The following is a 24,744-nucleotide window of genomic DNA, read 5'->3' as shown; positions in this document are numbered from 1 at the left end:
TTAAGTACCAATTCAGTTCATTTGGTTTCAGTATATTTGAAAAGTGTTTAGTAAGTTTAGGTTTGATGCTACTTTCCTGTTTTTAATTAGCAATCAGAACATACAGCATTGTTTGAATTGAATTGACTTTATTTCTTACATCCTTCACGTACATGAGGAGTAAAAATCTTTGTTACGTCTCCGTCAAAATGTGCAATATTAATTTATGTGCATAGTAATTTATAATAATTTATTAATAAATGGAACAGTAAATGTAACATAGAAATACCCTATGCGTGAGTTCATCAGTCTGATGGCCTGGTGGAAGAAGCTGTCCCGGAGCCTGTTGGTCCTGGCTTTTATGCTGCAGTACCATTTCCTAGATGGTAGCAGCTGGAGTAGATTGTGGTTGGGATGACTTAGGTCCCCAATGATCCTACAGGCCCTTTTTACACACCTGTCCTTGTAAATGTCCTGAATCACGGGAAGTTCACAACTACAGGTGCGCTGGGCTGTCCGCACCACTCTCTGCAGAGTCCTACGATTAAGGGAGGTACAGTTCCCATACCAGGCAGTGATGCAGCCAGTCAGGAAGCTCTCAATTGTACCCCTGTAGAAAGTTCTTAGGATTTGGGAGCCCATACCAAACTTCCTCAATCGTCTGAGGTGAAAGAGGCGCTGTTGTGCCTTTTTCACGACACAGCTGGTGTGTACAGACCACATGAGGTCCTCGGTGATGTAGGTGCCAAGGAACTTAAAGCTGTTTACCCCAGATCCATTGATGTGAATAGGGGTTAGCCTGTCTCCATTCCTCCTGTAATCCACAACCAGCTCCTTTGTTTTTGTGATATTGAGGGAGAGGTTGTTTTCTTGACACCACTGTGTCAGAGAGACGACCTCTTCTCTGTTTGTGCTAACAATCAGCAAACCCAAGGATGCGCTGGAGGCAGCCTGCAAGTGTGTTCCACACATTCTGGCACCAACATAGCATGCCCACAACGTTCCACAGAACAACACAAGTAGTAGCAACAACAAAACAAGACATCAAGAACTGAATAGGCCCCTTTCCCTTCCCTCCTACCCACCCTTGTACACACCCAGGCAGGCCTCCAGCCCCAGATATAATAACAGATAATATAATCTAAAATTGAGTTTCATCCTGGAATCAAATTATTGGGTGCAGATGACTCATAAGTAGAACATTTTGCAGCTGTAATGAATTACAGAACAGCTATGTTTGAAGTTAATAAAATATCATAAATCTCAAGATCAAACCTCGAGATGAGAACTTCCATTACGTCTGATTTGTCTGTGGGCATAAATCACTCTGATAGTTGTTCATAGCACACATTGTTAGTTTTATTCTGTTTCTTTCATATGCCAGCAATAACTATTAGCAAAAGCAAGAAAGTAGTTCTCCTTTTCTGAAAACATAATCTGTTAGCAAGAAGATCTGCACATGTTTGTTTAAGAAATATAACCAATTAAATGATTTAGAAATTTGAAAAGCTACAATGAGTTTTACTGTGGTCAAATACCAAATCCTACTGGCTTTCTCTTGCAGGGTCCTCCTCACAAATGTGCCTTATTTTTCGTAGATAATAGTGGAATAGACATAATTCTCGGAGTTTTCCCATTTGTCAGGGAGCTGCTGTCCAAAGGAACAGAGGTAAGGTATTTGTTTGAGAAATAATAAAAACAGACTTCAGTTCTTGTTCTCTTCCTTATATAGTTATAAAACACAACAGCCCAGGAAAAGGCCATTCAGCCCATCTAGTCTGTGCTGAACCATTAATCTACCTAGTTTCATTGACCTGCACTTAGACTGTAGCATGCTACATCCTTCTCATCCATGCACCTATCCAAATTTCTCTTAAGTGTTAAAATTGACCCAGCATCCATCACTTGTGCTGGCAGCTTGTTCCACACACCACCCTCTGAGTGAAGAAGTTCCCCCTCATGTTCCTCTAAACATTTCACCTTTCACCCTTAAACCATGACCTATAGTTGTAGTCTCACCCGAACTCAATAGATAAAGCTTGCTTGCATTTATCCTATCTATATCCCTCATTCTGTATACCTCCATCAAATCTCTCCTCAATCTTCTACATTTGAGGGAATAAAATCCTAACCTATTCAATCTTTCCCTATAAATCAGGTTCTCAAGTCCCGGCAACATCTTTGTGTAAATTTCCTCTGCACTCTTTCAACCTACTTTTTCTGTAGGTAGGTGACCAATTACTCCTCACCAACGTCTTATACAATTTCAACATAACATCCCAACTTCTGTACTCAATACTTTGATTTATGAGGGTCAATGTGCCAAAAGCTATCTTTATGACCCTATCTATTTGTTATGCCACTTTCAAGGAATTATATATCTGTATTCCCAGATCCCTCTTCTACTGCGCTCCTCATTGCCTTACCGCTCACTGTGTAGGACCCATCCTGGTTGGTCCTCCCAATGTGCAACACCTCACGCTCGTTTGCATTAAATTCCATTTGCCATTTTTCACCCCATTTTTCCAGCTGGTCCGGATCCCACTGCAAGCATTGATAGTTTTCCTCGTTGTCCACTCCGTGTTGGGTGTCATCCACAAATTTGCTGATCCAGTTTACCACATTATCATTCAGATGTTTGATATAGATGTCAAGCAACAGTGGACCCAGCACTGATCCCTGCAGCACACCACAGGACTCCAGTCAGAGAGACAAACATCTACACCCACTTTCTGGCTTCTGTGATGCCAATGTCTAATCCAGTTTACCAGCTCATCTTGAATTCCAAGCAATTGAACTTCCTTGACCAACCACCCATGCAGGACCTTGTCAAAGGCCTTGCTAAAGTTCATGTAGACAACATACACTGTCTTCCCTTCATCAACTTTCCTTTAACTTCCTCAAAAAAAAACTCTCTTTTGGATTAGTTGGAAATGACTTTCCACACACAAAGCTATGTTGACTGTTCCTGGTCAGTTCCTATCTATCCAAATACTTATATATCCATCCCTTAGAATACTTTCCAATAACTTTCCCACCATTATAGGCTCACTGGCCTACAATTTCTTGGTTTATTCTTAGAGCCTTTCTTAAACAACAGAACAGCATTAGCTATCCTCCAATCCTCTGGCAACTCATCCATGGTGAAGAATGTTTTAAATATCTCTGCTAGGGCTCCTGCAATTTCTGCACTACCCTCCCACAGGGTCCGAGGGAACACATTGTTAAGCCCTGGAGATTTATCCGCGTTAATTTGCCTCAAGACCGCAAACATCTCCTCTGTTATTTGTGTAGGGTCCATGACCTTGCTGCTGAATTTCCTCACTTTATAGACTCTGCATCCATCTCCCGAGTAAATACGCAGATGCAAAAATATATATTTAAGACCTCCCCCATTTTTTCGGCTCCATTCATGGGTCACCACTTTGATCTTCCAAAGGACCAGTTTTGTCCCTTGCTGTCCTTCTGCTCTTAATATATCTATATTAGGATTCTCCTTCACCTTGTCTGCTAGAGCAACCTCATGTCTTCTTTTCGCCCTCTTGATTTCCTTCTTAAGTGTTCTCTTCCATTTCTCGTACTCCTCAACTTTCTTATTTGTTCTTGCCTTTCTATACCCCCCTATGCAGCTCCTTTTTCTTAACTAGGGCCTCAATATCTCTTGAAAACCAAGGATCCATAAACTTGTTATCCTTGCTTTTATTCTGACAGGAACATACAAACTCTGTCCTCTCAAACTTTCACTTTTACTAAGTACAACTTTGCCTGAAAACAACCTAAACCAATTCACACTTGCCAGATTCATTCTGATGCCATCAGAATTGTCCTTTCTCCAATTTAGAATCTCAACCCGAGGACCAGATTTATCCTTTTCCATAATTACCTGGAAACTAATGGCATTATGATCACTAGATGCAAAGTGTTCCCCTTCATAAACTTCTGTCGTCTGCTCTGTCTCATTCCCTAATAGGAGATCTAGCATTTTACTCTTTCTAGCTGGGACTTCAATGTACTGATTAAGGAAGCTTTCCTGAACATGTTTGACAAGCTCTTTCCCTTCCAACCCTTTTAAATTATGGAGTCTCAGTGAATATGGAATGTCAAAATCACCTACTGTTACAACATTATGTTTCTTACAAGTCTGCAATCTCTCCGCAACTGCTCCACTAAATCCCATGGACTCTTAGGTGGTCCATAATATAATTCCATTAATTTGCTCGTACCTTTCTTATTCCTCAGTTCTATCCATAAAGCCTCAGTTGATGAGCTCTCCAGTCTGTCTTGACTGAGCACTGCTGTGACCTTTTCCTTGACTAGTAATGCTGCCCCTCCCATTTTAATTCCACCTGCTTTCTTACATCTAAAACAACTGAATCATTGAGCTGCAACTCCTGCCCCTCCTGCAAATAAGTCTCACTAATGGTTATAATGTCGTAATTTCACTTGTTGATCCATGCCCTGAGTCTATCTGCTTTTCCTACAATACTCCTTGCATTGAAATATACGCAGTTTAGAACATTAGTCCCACCATGCTCAACCTTTTGATTCCTGACTTTATATGTAGGCTTAACAACCGCTCCACTGCCTGTTCTGGTACGCTGGTCCCCATCCCCCTGTAATTCTAGTTTAAACAACCTCCCCACCCTAGGCAACACGAGTGAACCTTCCCTCCAGGAAATTAGTCCCCCTCCATTTCAATTGCAAACCATCCTTTCTATCCAGGTCCCACTGTCCCTGGAAGAGAGCCCAATGATCCAAAATCTGAAGCCCTACCTCCTTAGCCAGGTGATAAGCTGTATGTTCTTCATATCTCTGGCCTCACTAGCATGTGGCACAGGTAGCAATCCTGAGATCATAATCCTGGAGATCCTGCCCTTTAACTTAGTACCCAATTCCCTGAATTCACTTTGCATGACCTTGTCACCTATCCTACCCATGTCAATTGTATGAACGTGGACCACGACCTCTGGCTGCTCACCCTCCGACTTAAGAATGCTATGGACTCGATCCGAGACATCCCCAACCCTGGCACCCGGGAGGCAACAAACTATCTGGGAATTTTGCTTCCTTCAAGGAACCTTGTTTCTGTTCTTCTAACTAATGAATCTCCTTTCACTACCGCTCACTTCTACCCCCTTCACTTCTGAGACACAGAGCCAGGCACAGTGCCAGAGACCTGCTCGCTGTGGTTTCTCCCTGATAGGTCACCTCGTTCCCTTCAACAGTATTCAAAGCAGAACACTTATTTTTGAGGGAAACAGCTACAGAAGTACTCTGCACCGGCTGCCTTTTTCTTTTCCCTCTCCTGACTTTCATCTAGACACCTGCCTGCTGTAAATTAGGGGTGACTACCTCCCTGTAGCTCCAATCTGTCACCTGCTCATTCCCCTGTATGAGCCGAGGGTCATCAAGCTGCAGCTCCATTTCCTTAACACGGTCTCTAAGGAGCTGCAGCTCAGTGCACTTTGTGCAGATATAGTTATCAGGGAGACTAGAGGTCTTTGAAAGTACCTACATCTCACAGAAACAACGTACCACTAACTCTGCACCCATTCTCAGTGCATTAGCTGTATACTAACAGGAAAAGAAAACTACTGGAAACTTGCTAAGTCTGTGTCTGTGCTTGTCCAAGCCTGTCAAGCCAAAACCGAACTACTCTAACAATGTCCCACTCGCATAGTTGCTGCTCTGTTTACTGCTCCTTTCTTTTATTGGCTGAAATAAAACTCACTCCCAGTAAGACTTGCAGTTTTCAAATGGCTTCCGCCCTGCAAGTTGTTGCTCTCTCACTCGCTACTTCAAAGCAGTGACTCACACCTGATGAGACTTGCTACTCAAAATTGCTTAATTGGTGAATTTATTTGTACACTTATGCTCAGTGTTCATTGTCTGAGGCATAGTGCTAAGTTAGCAATTGTACTTGGCGGCATTGGGGTCCACAATGGACCTGTGCACTGTTGAGCTAGTTAGTAGGTAAATCCATTACTAGCCCTGAACATTATCCAGTAACCAGTTTGTAGGCTGGGTACTTACTGTATACTGTGGTTAAGTTGCCAGCCAAAACTTGCTCTGTCAATACAAAGGGTTGTCCAGTCTAGCTTCTAGGCCACCCCAAGATTTGATGGTACTCCAGGATGGAGAAAAGTAAAGGAGGGATGGGAATTGGGAGGAGGGTAATTTAATTTTTATTTTTTTTCTTTTATGAGTCACTCAGGAATGTCAGCTGGTGACCGTGTGTCAATACTTTCACCCACCTTTTGTGAGCTATTGGTGATTGGCTGAAGGCTTTGGTGAATCCACAGTACAACTGCCTGACCCCATTAATATTTTACTTTTTGTTTGATGTTCTTACAAAATTAAACACATTTTACAGATTTAAAATTACTTCTGTTCTGTTGTAATACTGTGAACTAGAGCTGTTTGCTGCATTTGTTTGAGTACAGCGCTTGTCATCTTGTAATTTCTACAATAAATGAAAACAGAAAAAAACACTCAAATGTATTTTAGATGCACATTTGCAATCTATTACTAAAATTATTTTGCCCCTGAGGCCTCCTGTGTAAAGATGAATAGAGGTGTAGTAAGATTTGCCATGTTTTAAACTGAAGCTGCTGCTGATGTGTAAGAAATGATCAGCAATAGAATCACAATATGATCCATTCTGGGGGAAGTGGGTTAGTTCTGCAAGCATTGTTGGCACTGGAATGTCTGGCAACACTTGCAGGCTTCTCCCAGCGCAGCCTCAGTGTGCTGATGGTTAATGTAAATTATGTATTTCACTGTACATTTCGAAGTATATGTGACAAATAAACTTGTTGAAAAGATGCTGTGTGTGAATAAGTAGGCCCCTTGTACACAAGCTCTATGTTTATTTCTAATATGACACTGAAGAGGCTATTCAGTCTATTTAGCATGTGTTAGGTTTTGAAGAAATCCCATCACCCCTATTACCTCAATTATAATTCTGTAACCTGTTTTCTCTTACAAATCCATCAATTTTTTTCCTGATTTTCTTGCCACCTTCACTATGGACAATTTACAGTAGCTGGTTAACCTGCCATCACCTACCATTTAGAATGTGGGAGGAAACTGGAACTCTCAGAGGAAATTCGCATGGGCACAGGCAGAATCTGTAAACCTCACACAAACAAAATTTAAGGTTGGGATCAAACCTAGGCTGTTGTTGGAACTGTGCTGCAGCAGATGCATAAAATGGTTAATTTGTACAATGCATGCTGGTTTATTGAAATCCAATGTTGAAAACCTAGAAGCTTACTGCACAGAATGTGGTGAATTGAACCATCCTATCCATGCTGGAATGGCAGAATGTTTCATCAACCCAGTTTGTACTGGACTTTAAGCATCATTACCCTAATTTAGAATGGGCATACTCTCCCAACAAATGATAAAGACTTTGTAGTCTCTTTGACAAGATTAACAACAAACATTTTAAATATTTGCCAGCCATTGAACATCTATTCTCTAGGTTTCAAATGATCCAAGGAATGTCACACAAAATCCATCTGTACAAATCCAGCTGAGCTATTTAAATTATGTGTGACGCTTTGAAGGATTGGGATATAGAAAGGGTTCAATTAAGAGTGTTTGGCTGTCAGTGCATTTTCCTTTTCCTCCTTTGAATGACCTGGTTTACAACAAAACTAGGAGGAATTCTGTGTTGCACTTAAAATTTTTCATATGGTGTAAACAGATTTCATGACATACAGTGATGATAATAAACCTAATTCTGAATCTTGACTCTGGTATCTGCAAGATAAAATGTCTGGGGCTGCATACATTCCACACTGAATGGATCAGCGTATGTCTACCCTACACTGCCAGTTGTGGGTAATCTGTTGAACCCCATTCGTGACTGGGATCAGGTACTGCAATTATTTCCAGTGAATAAGGAATTCCTAGTAAGTGGAGTCATAAGCTGACATTGACTAAGTCCCTGCCCTTTGTACACACTGCCTGTCACTACTACCGATTGGATGGTTTAGTGAGGTTCTTGGATCGGCCCCACCAGGATCAGCCATGGCTCTGGCGGAGTGCAAAACCCATTTAGTTTTCACTTTAGTAAATGTGTTCTGTTTTGTTTTATTGGGTGTAGGATGGACTATCGACTTGTTGTAATAATAATTTGACAATTTGAAGTGGAATAAGTCATCTTGAAAGGATTTTTCTTTCATGATCTTTCGAATTAGAAGTATCTGTTTCAAAGCTGACCTTGTCTTAGACTCTTTCCCTTCTGTCATCTTCCCTTTACAAGCCAGCAGTTGTACAGAAGAAGTCTATGTAGATGTTGCCAATTTGTGCTTCCTGATTATCTTTATGTCTGTCTCTCCCTCATTTTGGTGTATTTTCCCTCTCCTACTCACACTCCAAACTGCAGGGTCAAATGCTGTAAGGAGAGTGGATTGGCAGTGATGGTGCTTGGACAATGTGCTGGAACTGCTGGATCATTACTAAATAAATTGGATGCAGTGGGAAAGTTTGAATTTTATTTGCCATATGGCATTTCCAAAATATGTCTCTTCAGCACTTCAGTGCATTTGTGTTTAATTTCATTCCAAACTTGCTGATGTTATTGTTTTCAAATGCAGGTTATTTTAGCCAGCAACTCGGGACCAGCATTAAATGACGTAACTTGCAGTGAACTGACTATAGTTACAGAGAGAATTGCAGCAATGGACTCGATCATCAGGTATGAAACTGAACTTCATTTACCTTTTGGTCAGGAAAGCAGTTATTTGTCAGGGGAGTTCAGATAAAATGGCCGCATTGCAATTTGTTTCCTTGTGGCACTTCATTGAATTTGCCATGTTTCTTTAAAAAAAGAAGTGGTAGTAGTGTGGACACGTGCTTTATGGGCTGATTAGTCTCCTGTAAGAGTCTTTGGATCTTGGAACAGTTATTGAATGTCATTGGCTGTGAGTTTTGTCTTAAGTTTAGACACTGTCAGAAGTTTGGTTGGCTGATCCTTATCTGGAGAATGAAGACCAAGTCTAGTTTTGACATTGAGACCATTTGTTATTGAATAGTTTCTTGATTCAAGCTCATCTGTGAAAGATGTAAGTTAGGATGGGATCTTTGTTCTTATTGATTTCCCCTGCAGAATTCTAATTTTTATTCAGGTAAAGGAACAGACCCAAACAAAATTTGGCATGTTTCTTTGATGTGAGAACAGTGGAAGTTGTAGATAAATGACTCAAGGTAGCTCTCTATAGTCTTTTTCCAGAAGTCTGATGACATGCCATTCTTTCCTTGGACATTAGGTCCCTGTACTGGTCTGTTTTGCTGAGGTTGACAGTCTGTCTGTGGCCTTGTAATTGTTTCCTTCATGTCCCTATGAAACAGTTCAGGTGATAGCTATTAAACTTTGCTTCCTTTACTTACAGGACGGCTTTGGAAAAAGATAAATTAGTACTAGTTCAGAGTGGATCCAGTTCACCATGCCTAGATCTGAGGTAAGTCTGCTACTGTTGCCCTAATTTTATTTGATTATCTTTTGCCTGTTGGTCCTCATCTCTTTCTTCAAAAACTTTGCTTTCTATTGCCATTCATTATCCTGTAACTCTTCCATTTGGAGTTGCTTTATTCTGTGAACTCCTATATTCTTCCGTGAGTTATGAATGACGGAATTATAGATACCGGTACATACGAGAGTGAGAGTGAGTTATTTATTCTGATGAATGGCAAAAATCGCTCTCTCTCGCTCTCTCGCTCTCTCGCTCTCTCGCTTGCTCTCTCTCTCACCCTCTCACCACTTTTTAGTAATTGTTCTTAGCAATTTCATTGCTTACAAGCCACAACACTATCTTGGTATGTTTACTAGATTGAGTGTTTTTTGTATATTTTCTGACAATTTTGACGTAAGGACATTGATAAAATTTGAACATGTTCACTATCCAGGGATGGTCTGTATGGTCTAATATTGTTGATAGTGCTAGAGAAATGTAAGCTAGTTACCTCAATTCAGTCAACTGCAGTACATTTTCTTAGTCCTCACGCTGTCCCATCACTTCACAGTCCACTCTCATACAGACTTGCTCACATTTTAAAACATTTTCTTCTTCAAACAACCTTCCTCTTCCTCTTGACTCCTCTTGCAGACATGAAGGTGATTGGGTAATTCAGAATGCAGTTGGTGATTACTTCTCCCTGATGGAGTTGCTGACCCAGTTATAATAATGAATCTGCAGTCCAAGTTGAGAGTCTGGCAAAAGTTCAGGAACGTTCTGGTCTTTGCAGCTAAGTTGCCTGTAGCAACTGAACCATTGGGGAGTTGTTGTTTTATTAAGTGAATTCTGTTGCTATGGCTGTGCTCTCATGGGCCGAGTAAAGTGCCAGTTCTGCCATATTTGGTGGGAGGAGTGCAGGCGGGTGTGTTGCACTGCAATGTTTTTCAAGTATTCTTCCACTTATTTAGCATATCAGCCAGCCAGAAATGTATGGACTGCATGGCTAATTGATATGATTTTCCCCCTTCCTCCCCCTATCCCCCCATAATTGGTCAGAACACAAGAAACATTAGCAAGTAGAAAGCATTCATCCCTTTGAGAATGCTGCAGCATTCATTCAGAGTATGGGTAGATATTGAGATATTTCCTCTAATGGGTGAAGAAGATGCAGCAACAAAATTAGGCATCAGTCATTTGAGATGGAGTGGTGTGGGTAGTTATATTTGCTGAGAACGGTGAATATCTGTAGTTTTGTACCTAGCAGGTCGTGGAAACTAGATCTTTGAAATAGGTCAGTTGGTGAACAAGAAGGGAGGCTCAGCATAACAGTGTCAGATATTTAAACAGCTAGTCCATTATATTCAGCAGAGATTGATCCTTATTAGAAAGAGCAATTCCAGGAGCAAAATGAGCCATCTATTGTTAGCAAGGGAGATCAAAGAAATACTAATCAAAGACTAGAGAATATGTAGTGATAGATCAGAGGACTGGGAATTGTACCATCAGAGACTGAATACAAGGGAGAAAGTTGATCATGAGAGAAAACTAGCAAATAATGTCAAAACAAATAGCATATTGAGTAGTTAGGTTGAATAGTCATAGTCATACTTTATTGATCCCGGGGGAAATTGGTTTTCGTTACAGTTGCACCATAAATAATAAACAGTAATAGAACCATAAATAGTTAAATAGTAATATGTAAATTATGCCAGTAAATTATGAAATAAGTCCAGGACCAGCCTATCGACTCAGGATGTCTGACCCTCCAAGGGAGGAGTTGTAAAGTTTGATGGCCACAAGCAGGAATGACTTCCTATGACGCTCTGTGCTGCATCTCGGAGGAATGAGTCTCTGGCTGAATGTACTCCTGTGCCCACCCAGTACATTATGTAGTGGATGGGAGACATTGACCAAGATGACATGCAACTTAGACAGCATCCTCTTTTCAGACACCACAGTGAGAGAGTCCAGTTCCATCCCCACAACATCACTGGCCTTACGAAGGAGTTTGTTGATTCTGTTGGTGTCTGCTACCCCTGGATAGTACATCTGGGGAATTAACAACAAGGAACAAGGAAAGAGTTGATTTGAGTTAGTTTTCAGAGAGGAAGATGCTGAAGATATCCCAAAGAATCTGATGAATGAGTTTCAAACAGTGAGGAAGAACTTCTAGCAATTACTATAATGTGGGACAAGGTGGTGGAAGAATTAATGGATCTAAAGCAAACAAGGTGCCGGATCCTGATGGTCTGCACCTGAAGGTTTTAAAGAAAACAGCTACAGAGTTAATGCAGCCATTGGCTGATGTTCGTTAAAACTTAATGAGTTCTGGGAAGGTACAAGTGCATTGAAAAACCACAAATGTGTAGTTATTCAAGAAGGGAGGAAGACAAATGTAACTATAGGCCTGTTAGGTTAAGATCTGTCGTTGGCAAGGTAGTGGAGTCTATAATCGAGGAAGAAATGCTTCGTTGTTTAGAGAAGCTTTATGTAATCAGACATGTTTTATGAAAGGTGAGTCATACTTGACAAATTTATTGGAGTTCTTTGAGATACAGTGAGTAGTGTTGATAAAGGAAAACTGGTAAGCTGTACTGTGCTTTGATTTTTAGAATTCTTTGACAATTTGCCATTTAAAAGACAAGTGAACAAGATTAGAACTCATGGTAATAGAAGATAATAATTAATGGTCAAAGAACCAGGTGGTCTTGTGCAGAAATTGCAAAACTTCAGTTGGCAGGTGCAGTAAGTGGTTAGGAAGGCAAATGCTATTTTGGCCTTTTATTGCAAGAGAATTAGAGTTTAGAAATAGACATGTATTGATGGCAGTACCTGATGTCCTGTGCACAATTCTGGTCCCCTGTTTAAGGAAGAATATACTGGCATTGTAGGCAATCCAAAAGAGTTTCAGTAAGTTTACTAAGGGAAGTAGATTTTTAAAAAAATGAAATAGGGCAACAGGGAACTGGCACAGAAGAGGAAATGAGACCTTGGTAAATCAGAGCTGTTCATATTGAATGGTGGGGTAGGCTTGAGAAGCTGAGTGGCCTACTACTCCTATTTCCATGTGTTCTTGTGAACACTTCTGAGTTTCACCATTGTGTAAATACTCCACTATTCAGTTAACTGGACAATTTCATATTTTGTTTACATTATGTTTCATCTGTCATGCTCTTACTCACTCAGCTTGTCTCTGTATTCCCCATGGAAGCTCTTCACAACTTTCTCTATACCCAAAATCCTATCTAATTTAGTATTATCTTGGAACCATGATGTTTGCTTCCCTCAGCCAAATTGTTAACATAGATTGTGAAAAGCTACTTGCAGTATATGCCACAATTTGTGATCCACCAGTCTGGAAATAATCTTTTTTCCCCCCTCTCTTTTCTCTGTCCAGTAAACAATTCTCAATTCATGTCTGTATATTGCCTCCTAATTTTTTTTGTGCCCTAACTTCATTGTCCAGCTTCCTCGGCAGGTCTTCCAAACACACCATGTCCATTGATTCTAAAATCTTTTTTTCTGGGATACTTATCAATTCTGAGTAACATGGTAAAAGAACTCCAGTAGAGGACTCAAATATGATTTTCCCTTTCATAAATCCATGTTGGCTGTCTTAATCCTACTATTCATTTCAAGGTATTCTGTTATTACCTTCTTCATTGTGGATTACTTTTCTTTCCTTATCACTGAAGCACAGTAAAATATCAGGTCAGTAATTCCCTTATTTCTATCTTCCTGCTAAAATAGTGATGTTACATTTGCTGCCCTCCAATTCTTAGAAACAAATCCAGAATCAAGAGATCTCTGGAAGATGATAACCAGAGCATCCAGTATCTCTTACAAAATTCTGGGATGCAAATTATCGGACCCTCTGGCTTTGGGTCACCTCAAGTCGCCAGCATATGTAGAACTACTTTTTTTTGACCAAGTTTCCTCATTGTCACTAGACTCTTGACACTCTAATATATTTTACAAGTTTTATGCATCTTCAATGAAGACAGAAACACATAAATCGTTTAATTCTATTGCCTGATTATAAATTTGCTGCTAATATCTGTAAGGGACCCACACATGACCTATGTAGTCCTTTCCTTTCTATATATTTATAACAGTATCAGGGATGTGACCTGCCCAACTTACCCACTTGAGACTAACTAGCCATTGTAGATGGCCTAGCTATAGGACATCTGCAAAATTGAGGCCCAAATCAATCTCAGTTAGCTATGTTGGGCCGGTCACATCCCTCCTGTCCCCAACACCAGATTCCTGAAGTGGACACTTGATTGTATGTACTGCTGCGCGAGCCCCTCTGCCTACCCCATTTGTGACTATCTGTGGAAGAGTTGGTGGTTACCACATTGGCACCATTGGGATTACAGTTTGTGAATTACAGTTTTTTCTTAAATCACAAACAGGAAGAAGATGGCCTATAAGGAAATTAGTCTATTTTTCTGTATTTTGATCCTCTTTTTCATCTGTTTCTTGTGGCTCTCCACGTACATAACACAGTACTTTTTGAATTTGTTCACATTTTTTGCTCTGCTTCCTTAATTCTCTTTGAGGTTAGATTGTGAAGTTGCACTGTCTAATGGATCAGGATGAGGCTTTTTGTATATTGGTTGGGAGAATTGGGATACTAAATAACTGCACTTCAGTCAGTCAGTGAGTGCCGTCCCAAATCCGGGGTTGGCAGCTATGCACTTCCATCTTCTTCAATCTTGCGACAGCACCGAGTACAGCCTCTCCTCCAGTTTGTTCTCGCTGGCCGCCTTGGTACTGCCCGCCACCGCCCCCGCCGAAATCGAGCCCGAGGCCGTGTTGGCCTCCAGCCGCGGCCACTTCTTCGAGCTTGGCCCTTCCTTAGGTGGAAGCCTTGGGCAGGTCCAGGCACACGGTGCAGCGCCCAAGTTCATCATGTCTCTTCTAACTAGGTGCATAGCATACGATTCATAGATACGTGGTGAGGCTTTAATCTCTTCCAGGGAAGATGGCCGTTGGCTCACAAGGAGCTCATCCGCCCTTTGTCAGGTCTTGCTTTTTCTAGTCTTGCAGGGTGTCCTCACACCTTCCTCACCAGACTGTCCGGTGGGGGAGCCGGCCCAAGTCGTCGACCTCTCGACCACAGCCCCTGGCCAAGCACCCGGCGCTGCCTGCCCAACTACACTTGACTAAGTTTATAAGCCCTTTTTTCATGTGACTTTCTTTCTCTGTTGATAGTAGGATAGCTGTAATGAAATATGTTCAAATTCCCCCATTTCAGCCTAACCCAGTACACTGGATGCAAAAATTAACTATTCTTTTTTGTATCCCTTTCTCTCTTAGTCGTCTTGACAAAGGATTGGCGACAGTGGTCTGGGAGAGGAAGACCGATCTAGTGATTATTGAAGGCATGGGTCGAGCTATTCATACAAATTATTATGCAGCATTGCGTTGTGAAAGCCTCAAACTTGCTGTCATCAAGAATGCCTGGTTGGCAGAACGCCTTGGTGGAAATATCTTCAGTGTAGTTTTTAAATATGAAATGGCACCAAAGTGAAATTGTGAACTACTTTGCTGAGGAAGGACTTGGCATTGCACTGACACTGAAAGGGCTCTGTGGAATGTAATTGTATTATTTTCTGTGATTATATATTTGCAGATTGGAAGAAAAGTTAATATGGATCAAAAAAGCTTTTGTGTCAGAAGCAATAATATATATTATATATGTACAGCTACCATATACTTAAAACATTTATTGTATAGACACAGTATTTGTGGAAATGAATATTGTTTTGCTTTTGCTTACTCAAGACAATCAGGTTGAATGTAATCCCTTTCTCAAGCTGTTCCCTTGAAGAAATAGGGTTCATGGATGACGTAAAATGCAAATGGAAATGTTGGGTCTCTTAAAACAAAATGATTCATGGCTCAGATTGACATATTGTGCCCATTTTGAATTGTGATTAGCACTCAGTAGTGCAATTATAAATGTTTTTTTAAATCTTGTATTATATCAGAAGAAAGCAATTTAAGTTGTATAAAACTAAAGATACACTAGTGGTTTATGCAAGTTGGTTATGTTTTAATGTTAAGTGATGATGGATGCAGTCTGTAAGTGAATCTGGTAATGGTGGAGTAATTTACATCACCCAAATCACAAATTCAATACTTAAATCAGAATAACATTATCCATTGATTCTTGGTGATATCATTGGAATTTTGGTTTGAAAAGCTTTTCCGGAAAGGAACTGATTTACTCTTAAGTCAGTGGTAGTCATAAAGGCCAGAAATGGGCTCTTCATCTTTAGAAACAGACTCTTAAACCCACCCTGTCAATGCCAGCCTCCGAATACTCAACTATACTGACCCATTTTATCAGTAGCTTGTCCATTGCTTTTTTTGTTCCTTTGCTATTCAGTTGCTCATCTAGATATTGCTAAAATATTGAGAGAATTTCTGCCTCCACTACCCTCTCAGACACTGTATTCTATTTTCCATCCACCCCTTGGATGGAAAAAAATCTTTGTATCCCCACTAAATCTGGTCCTCACCATAAAGCTATGCCCACTAATTATACATGGAAAGCACTGGAGAACTCAGCATCTATGGAGGGGAATAGGAGGTCAAAATTTTGGGTCATAACCCTCAGTCCAGATGAAGGGTCTCAACCCAAAACATTGAGTGCTCATTTATAGATCTTGATCTTGTGTTTCTGGGCTTCAATTGAACTTCTCATTCTGGCACAAAAGATCTACACTGAGTGGTTAAGACCTACACAATACAAGTACCATGAGTACTGCAAGCAAAATCTGCAATCTGAAAAAAGTTCAGCTCTGACACCCAGATACTGGCATTGGGAAATTTAATATGGGCCATTCTTAATAGTTGCTGAAGCTGTTTAGTCGCTGCTGCTGGTTGATGTGACCTATTGTTTATTCCAAAGAAAAGGATAACCTGACTTAAATTTCCAAACAATACTTCAAAGTTTTATACTATAATTTGTCTGATCCTGCACAATGCATCAGCCAGTCTTGATGTCTTATGTTCAGGAATGATCGTCAACTTGGCAGAATCAGTGTGGAGTGAATTATTTGCAGCATACTGAGTGGGTGATACTGTGTTAGCAAATGTTTGTCAGGCTTGCAAGTATTGAATTAAATTTTGTCATTCATTGTAATTCTTTCTAAGTAATGCTTGGTGCAAGGATTATGCTTGTATGGCACTAATAATAGGATGGATATACAGTACTGAGAGGCAGTTCAATTTAGAGTCAGTAGAGTGTTTGTATGGTATTTCACTGAACTGTAAACCTTCAAAGGAGCCCTACATCTTTGTGAAGAATTTATGGACAGGTGAATTGTAGGCTATTTCTGTCATTTGATTATAATGGGGTAAGTGGAATTTAAAATAGCTTAGAATTAAATGAGAGTCCCTTTGGGCATAGTGTTTAGACCCATGCATGTATGTATCATCAGGAAATAGTGGAATAGTGGAGAAATAAAATGTCAAAGGGTGTTGTTTACTGTGAACTGCTGTGCACAATATTAACTTGTTCTCTCACTTCTACCCTATTGAAGACTTGAGATCAAAGGGTCTGAGTGTTTGCTGATGCAATTGAATTCTTATGGGTGAGTGTATTTTTGTGGCTTGCACTGTGATTCTAATTGACTATATATGCATACAGAAGTTGCTTGACTTTGTCTGCTAAATAGCTTTTTAAAAAGTTTTGATGTAACAGAACTGAGGGAAGATAAATTTTGTGCAAAATTTCACCATAAGTTGCATGATTCACCATGAAAGTACATTTCAGTCCTCATATCTAGAATGCTAGAAGAGGAGGCCCATCATGGCGATTCCAGCTAAATGAAACTTGGTCAATTAGGGCTTCTCCACTAGGCTTTATCCACATCACACTTTTATCCTGTTCAAGTACAGGTCAACCTTCACTAATCCGGCACCATTGGGACCCGAGGAATGCCGGATTAGTGAAAATGCGGAATTACAGAAGGATCACATTAAGCAGAATCAGTGCCGGATTATCGACAGAACTGAATTACAGGTAGTCAGATCAGTGAAGGTCGACCTGTTTATATCCAGCTTTTTTTTTGAAAGTTACTGAATTTGCTTCCACTCTCTTTTTGAGCAGAGGTAGATCATGCCAGCTATAAAAGGCTTTACGCAAGGTATTGCATGGAAACAGATCACTCAATTTAAGTGCTATATGCCAGTGTTCACTGTCACTCTGAGTTTTGAATAGTGAGGGAAAGAGGAACTGTGATTCAGTAACAATTTTTATCCTGTGTTTGAAAGGTAATATTTGTATAAAAATCAGATTTGCAGTCACAATTGCACAGTGATAGTACTTCATCAAGCAAAGATTCCTCATAAATGCACTTAGATGGTGTGTCACAGTTGTGTGACTGTACATCATAGAATAGCTTAGTCTTGTCCTTGCCTGATGTACATACAGACTGTTAACTAGAGTTGCTCATCAGCAATTGTGAAATGATAATCTGGCTGAGATCATTCAGCATGGATTAATGCTCTGATCTTATAACACAAGATGTGGGAAAATCTTGAGGTTGTATTCGAAAATGGATTGTTTTCTTAGGAATTAGGACTAGCATTCTGATTTACTATTATGATCCTTTGAATTTATTTTGACTGCTTTTAGTGACTCCTGAAATCCAGCCTGAATGGAGATGTTTGGATGTTTTCAAGTTTCCATATGATATTGAGGGAGACCATTTAGTCCATCAAATCAATGCTGATTCTCTGAAATCCCATGATTACCATTTCCCTGCTTCTATCCCTGTAACCAATTCTCACTCACATCCCCATCAATACCATCATAACCACATACCTGTCCACTTATCAACATTAGGGCCAACTTAATGGCTAATCTAATGGATGTGGGAAGTAACTAGATCATGGAAGCAAAGGCCATGTGGTGTCAGGTGGAACGTGCAAATTCCACAAAGACTGCACTGGATGTGAGGATTGATACTGCGTTCGTGGAACAAGGTTGCATCACCGTTTAAGGACAACTACACCTAGCGATCACACTAGTTTTTTTTAATGCACATAATAAGGGACTTCTAAACCCTTGCACAGTAGAAATAGCTTTGCTGTGCTTAAGAGTCTAGTATAATCTTGCAGAGTTCATAATTAAAGCCCCAAATCTAAAGCACCACCTACTCATTTGCTGACACATTGCTGCCTATATTCACTCACTTTTTTTCAAGCCCTTCTAATTATTGCTTTGATCTTGACTGATGCAACCAGATGTCTTCAAAAAGTGAGATGCAGTGCCCCCGATAGGTTATGTTACAGTTAACAGTATGAAGAAGGTGCATGAACGTCACTCCTTCAAATTATACTGTTGACAGCCTGGGGTCCAGATGGCAAAAGGTAATTTTTAAATAAACATTAAAAGAACATTTTCACACCAAAACCAAGAAAGTTGGATAATGGGAGCAGGAATTGTTCGAGAATTTGCCAGATTCTCCTGCTTGGCAAAGGGTGAAGCTTTCTGATTAGATAATTGGCTGAACATCCATTGAATGAAACACATAAATAAAAAGAATCTATCTTAGCTTTTGCAAAAATTGCAGATATGTTCCTTATTTTCTGAGGATTTGCTGAAATGCTTTAAAAGAATCATAATGAACAGCTGCCAATATGCATATGGTATACTCTTAACAAATGTTAATTGAATAAATGACTGGCTAATTGGTTGCTGAGGAAGGAATATTGAGTAGTTTACTCTTGGAATAATACCATGGTGATATCTATATCCAATTGAGAGTAGTTGGGGCTTTGATTTAAACTCTTGAAGATGGTATCTTTGAATATGCAACGTTATACGGAAGCATTGCAAGTTGTATGTTTAAGTGGATAGTGGGGATTAAACCCATGACTTTCTGATGTGAAAATGAGAGGAACTGGACCACTTCCCCAGTTCAGCAGGCACACAGTGAATATTTTGTACATTCCATTAAATAATTTGTTTTTCTGCCATCTATAAAATATTGATTTGTTTTTGATTAGTTGGTAGTACAGCTTAACCATGTAGGTCTAATTTAAGTCTAATGATGGCATAATTTTATAAACCATTTTTAAAGTTCTTGGAAGATATCAGTGTTAATGTGGCTTAATGGAAAGTGTTGTTTGGTCATTTTGTCTTCATAAGAAAAAGAAATTGCAGAATTAATACTCTTGCTTCCTGTTCCCTTGCTAAAACTCTCCTTCAGATGCAATAGCTTGAGATAAGAAGGCTGCTGCATAAAGGAATTGTTTTCTGTGTTGTGTTTAGAGAGACACAGCTTTCTAAATGCAACATTAATTGAAAACTGATATCAGATTCCAACGGGCCCACTGACTGTGGCTTTTTGCAGTCAGGCTTTCTTCCTTGGACATGCTGTGTTCCTCACATGAGCAGTGTTCCTCCACGATGGCAACAAAAAAATCATTGAAACAATTTGGAACATGAGCCTGAATACACTTAAGAAAAAAGATATGGGTTAAGAGGGGTTGGTGGTTGGGAATTTTGTGCTTTATTGTGCTGTGTGGAGCATCAAGATAAGAGGGAGAGCAAAATAGTATATGATACTGCACCTTTAGAATTTCTAGATTCACATTGCTTCTTGTGGTCAGCATAAAGTATAAATTGTGTTGTACTGAAGCCATTGATATTGTGTTTATTAATAAGCAAGTATATTCACAATGTGCTATTGATGTGAATTCTCTACAAGAGCTACACTTTTGCTACAGGAATGTGGGCAGGACAAAATGTAATATGGTACAGTACAGTAAATCCCTGCAACCAGACCTCAGGGCAATCAGAATGCTTAAGTTGCTTAAATTTTGGTAGATTCCTATCTAGAAAGAAAAATTTATATCAGTTTCAATAGTTCAAATTTTCCCAGATTTCCTGGCTGTATGGCACTTGCAGCATGACTTGATGTCCCCAGAAGTACCCTCTAACCAAGGGAATGGATTGGGAAAGAGAAAAACCTTACTGTATTTTATGTGAAAAACCAAGTAACACCATGTGAATAAATTACAGATTATTTTGGGAGGAATATTTAGTACTGTGATTTTTGTGTATGTCTTTAATATGAAAAGTATGTAAAACATGTAAATACACTTTTTTCCCCTTTGATTTTATCAGGACATCACCTGATGTTAAATAAAGTGAAGAATATCATGGTGATGAAGATGTCAGTGTATCAGAGGGATGTAGGACAGTTTTGATGGAACAGTATATCAGTACATTATGATTTGTATATAAACCGTGACTTTATTGGTTGGAAACAACAGGAATTCTGCAGATGCTGGAAATTCAAGCAACACACATCAAAGTTGCTGGTGAATGCAGCAGGCCAAGCAGCATCTATAGGAAGAGATGCAGTCGACGTTTCAGGCCGAGACCCTTCGTCAGGACTAACTGAAGGAAGAGTGAGTGAGGGATTTGAAAGCTGGAGGGGGAGGGGGAGATGCAAAATGATAGGAGAAGACAGGAGGGGGAGGGATAGAGCCGAGAGCTGGACAGGTGATAGGCAAAAGGGGATACGAGAGGATCATGGGACAGGAGGTCCGGGAAGAAAGACGGGGTGGGGGGGGTGACCCAGAGGATGGGCAAGAGGTATATTCAGAGGGACAGAGGGAGAAAAAGGAGAGTGAGAGAAAGAATGTGTGCATAAAAATGAGTAACAGATGGGGTACGAGGGGGAGGTGGGGCCTAGCGGAAGTTAGAGAAGTCAATGTTCATGCCATCAGGTTGGAGGCTACCCAGACGGAATATAAGGTGTTGTTCCTCCAACCTGAGTGTGGCTTCATCTTTACAGTAGAGGAGGCCGTGGATAGACATGTCAGAATGGGAATGGGATGTGGAATTAATTCCCATTCTGACATGTCTATCCACGGCCTCCTCTACTGTAAAGATGAAGCCACACTCAGGTTGGAGGAACAACACCTTATATTCCGTCTGGGTAGCCTCCAACCTGATGGCATGAACATTGACTTCTCTAACTTCCGCTAGGCCCCACCTCCCCCTCGTACCCCATCTGTTACTCATTTTTATGCACACATTCTTTCTCTCACTCTCCTTTTTCTCCCTCTGTCCCTCTGAATATACCTCTTGCCCATCCTCTGGGTCACCGCCCCCCTTGTCTTTCTTCCCGGACCTCCTGTCCCATGATCCTCTCGTATCCCCTTTTGCCTATCACCTGTCCAGCTCTCGGCTCTATCCCTCCCCCTCCTGTCTTCTCCTATCATTTTGCATCTCCCCCTCCCCCTCCAGCTTTCAAATCCCTTACTCACTCTTCCTTCAGTTAGTCCTGACGAAGGGTCTTGGCCTGAAACGTCGACTGCACCTCTTCCTATAGATGCTGCTTGGCCTGCTGCGTTCACCAGCAACTTTGATGTGTGTTACTTTATTGGTTGGGTTCATTGATTACTGGCCTATCCTGAAGAGATTATTTCTTTTTTTAGGAACAAAGTAGCATAGACAATGAAAAAATGAAAACTTTAACTTATTCCACAGCTGCCGCCTATCCTAAGATTTTTAGCAGCTAAAGTTTTTTTTCCCAATTTGATTCCCTTTTCATTTTGATCATTTTCACTTCAGCGATCTTAATATTTTTCCCCAAATGCTATTGCACTTTACAAAACCATCTGCAAGTTGCATGGTAGTTACATGCTAAAGCTTCTTCAAAACCGCTTTTAAAACCAGTGACCTTTGCCACCAAAATTATTAGGGTAATGTGTGAACATCACGTGAGAATTTCCCTGTATGGCACATCCACTTGACTTACAAGATCATAAGATATAGGAGCAGAATTAGGCCATTTAGCCCATCGAGTCTGCTCCATTATTTCATCATGGTTGATCCAATTTTTCTCTCAGCCCCAATCTCCTACCTTCTCCCTGTATCCCTTCAAGCCCTGACCAATCAAGAATCTATCAACCTCTGCCTTAAATATACATAAAGACTTGGCCTCAACAGTTGTCTGTGGCTAAGAATTCCACGGAGTCACCACCCTCTGCCTAATGAAATTCCTCCTCATCTCCATTCTAAACAGATATCCCTCTATTCTGAGGCTGTGTCTTCTGGTCTTAGACTTCCCAGCACAGGAAACATCCTTCCCAGATCCACTCTATCTGGGCCTTTCACCATCCAATAGGTTTCAATGAGGTCACCCCTCATTCTTCTGAATTCCAGTAAATACAAGCCCAGAGCCATCAAACGCTCTTCATATGTTGCTGAGCTATTCAATCCTGGAGTCATTTTTGTGAACCTTCTTTGAACCCTCTCTAGTTTCAGCACATCCTGTCTAAGATAGGGGGCTCAAAACTGCTGACAACACTCCAAGTGGGACCTCACCAGAGCTTTATAAAGCCCCAACATTATATTCTTATAATATAGTACTATTATATTGCTGTTTCTCCATTTCTAGGTATAATGCCTTGGTTTCCCTATCCAACATAATTATAGGTATACCTTGAATCGTTGGCTATGTCAGTGATTCATTTTGTAAATCTAAAAGAACTCCAAACTGCAAGGCAGTGATCATTTCATGGTAAATTCCATCCTTCTGATCTAGAAACGTATTATTTTTTTAAAAAAACAAATTGCATCAATCTTGTGGATATTAAATCCTTTTATTGAGTAACTGAGACTGTCAATCTCAAAGTCTTCATGAAGATTAACATCTAAAGCTAAATAAACTCAATATTAAATTGACTTAATGAAAATGTACTTTGACAAAACATATATTCTGAATTGGAGTACAAGATTTTGAGATAATGAATGTAAAATCAGTATTAGCATGAGCAATGTACAAGTAAAGCATAATGTGATCACCAAAGGCATGGAAGATGTTTAAAAGGAACAGATTTCAGATGTAACACAGAGATTGTTTGAAGCTTGCTTTTTTTAAAAAATAATATATCTGTGTTAACTACCTTACTGTACTTGTTTTACATTATTGAAAATGGCTATTCTTAGACCATTGTGTTGTGATTGTCAATTCATAAAAAGGGATTTAAAACAGGAATTGCAAGGTGATTTCAATAGTTCAGGCAGCATTTCCTAATTCTGTTAACTGTCAAGTGTTATCTGGCACTTTGATTATATCCAGTGCTTACTGGTTTTATTTTAGATTTCCTGCATCTCTTATTTTATTTTTGTTTTTCTACCTTATACTTTAGATCTGTTTGAAGAACTGGACTGATGAAACTCCTGTTAATTCTCTTCCCCCCGCCCCCCCCCCCCCAATCCATCAGCTCAGGCTGAATTGAAGACCGAAGACCAGGGACACCAGAGCATCAGTTTATTCCGTAAATTGCTTTGGAAATATTTAAGGCCTATCCCTTGCCTTCTGACCAAATCATCCCGGATCTATTTCTGTTGTTTTCCTTCCTACAGTACTTCTCCAAATTAGTTTTTCCCCACTGGTATCTTTAATGTAATGGATGCTTCACCAGCGATATGTAATAAAAAAAATTGCCACAAAGCCACGAGAAAATACTGTTGAATAGGTGAAAACTTGCTCAAGGGGGTTGGTTTTAATAAGAATATCAACAGAAAGAGCCAGAAAGATTCAGGGAGTAAATGCCATTGCTTGAGGTTTAGACTGCTGAAGGTACACTTGCTATTGAGTTCTGCAGTACAGAAGCAGTTGGTGCCAGAGATGTAGAAACCACTTGTTTTACATATTGAAAAATTGGCAGTAAGGTGAGGAAAGCATGAGTATCTCGATCAAATTATTGCGAGGTTGTTGTACTAATGTTCTGACTTAAAACCCAGTGTAAGGCCCTGTAATCTGTAGAATTGATTCAACTCTGAACATTGTTGATATCCGTGAACATGCTTCAAGCACATACTTTTCTCTCAGTGAATGGCACTTCAAATTTTCTGATGAGAGGTCATCAACCTGACTCACTATTTCTTTGCAGAGATACTGCCTGAGCTGTTGAGTATTTATGTTTTCTGCTTTCACTTAACAATCTCTGTTGTGCATTGTGGAACCAGTCCTCCTGCACCCAGAACATTTATGGGGATTTGTGCTGGACTTATAGTTATTCATTCTCCAATTGTCTACAAAAATTTGAATGAGAGCATTCAAAACCTTGCGGACAAATGGTCTCCTTTAGAGTAGCAGACCTTTCATCTCCCCCCCACCCCCAACCGTTATTTATAGTGTGTCTTAATGTGTTTGTATATAGCAAATTTTATTTCTGTTTTCCCAATATTTAAAATTAAAGTTTTAAGCACTTAAAAATTACCTTCAAAACAGAGTAAATCAAATGTAAC

The 24,744-nt window shown here is 40.0% G+C and overlaps 1 protein-coding gene across 3 annotated transcripts in view; it reads left to right on the top strand.

Moving 5' to 3' along the window:
- The window catches only part of pank4 (pantothenate kinase 4 (inactive)), an 82,737-nt gene extending 62,004 nt beyond the window's left edge, over positions 1-20,733 (top strand). For 2 of the 3 annotated variants that reach the window (XM_063033158.1, XM_063033156.1), the window contains 4 exons: positions 1,544-1,648; positions 8,586-8,686; positions 9,381-9,449; positions 14,769-20,733. In XM_063033158.1, the coding sequence (XP_062889228.1) occupies positions 1,544-1,648; positions 8,586-8,686; positions 9,381-9,449; positions 14,769-14,982 (489 nt within the window). In that variant the 3' untranslated portion in view covers positions 14,983-20,733. Of the gene's footprint in view, positions 1-1,543; positions 1,649-8,585; positions 8,687-9,380; positions 9,450-14,768 lie in introns of those variants that run through there. The other variant, XR_010016092.1, reaches the window with a different exon arrangement.
- The last annotated feature ends 4,011 nt before the right edge of the window (positions 20,734-24,744 follow it).

Source organism: Mobula hypostoma, chromosome 25, assembly GCF_963921235.1.
Source record: "Mobula hypostoma chromosome 25, sMobHyp1.1, whole genome shotgun sequence".
NCBI classification, from domain to species: Eukaryota; Metazoa; Chordata; class Chondrichthyes; order Myliobatiformes; family Myliobatidae; genus Mobula; species Mobula hypostoma.
Note: the sequence above shows the minus strand (reverse complement) of the source record. Positions and strands in the feature narration are given on the sequence as shown.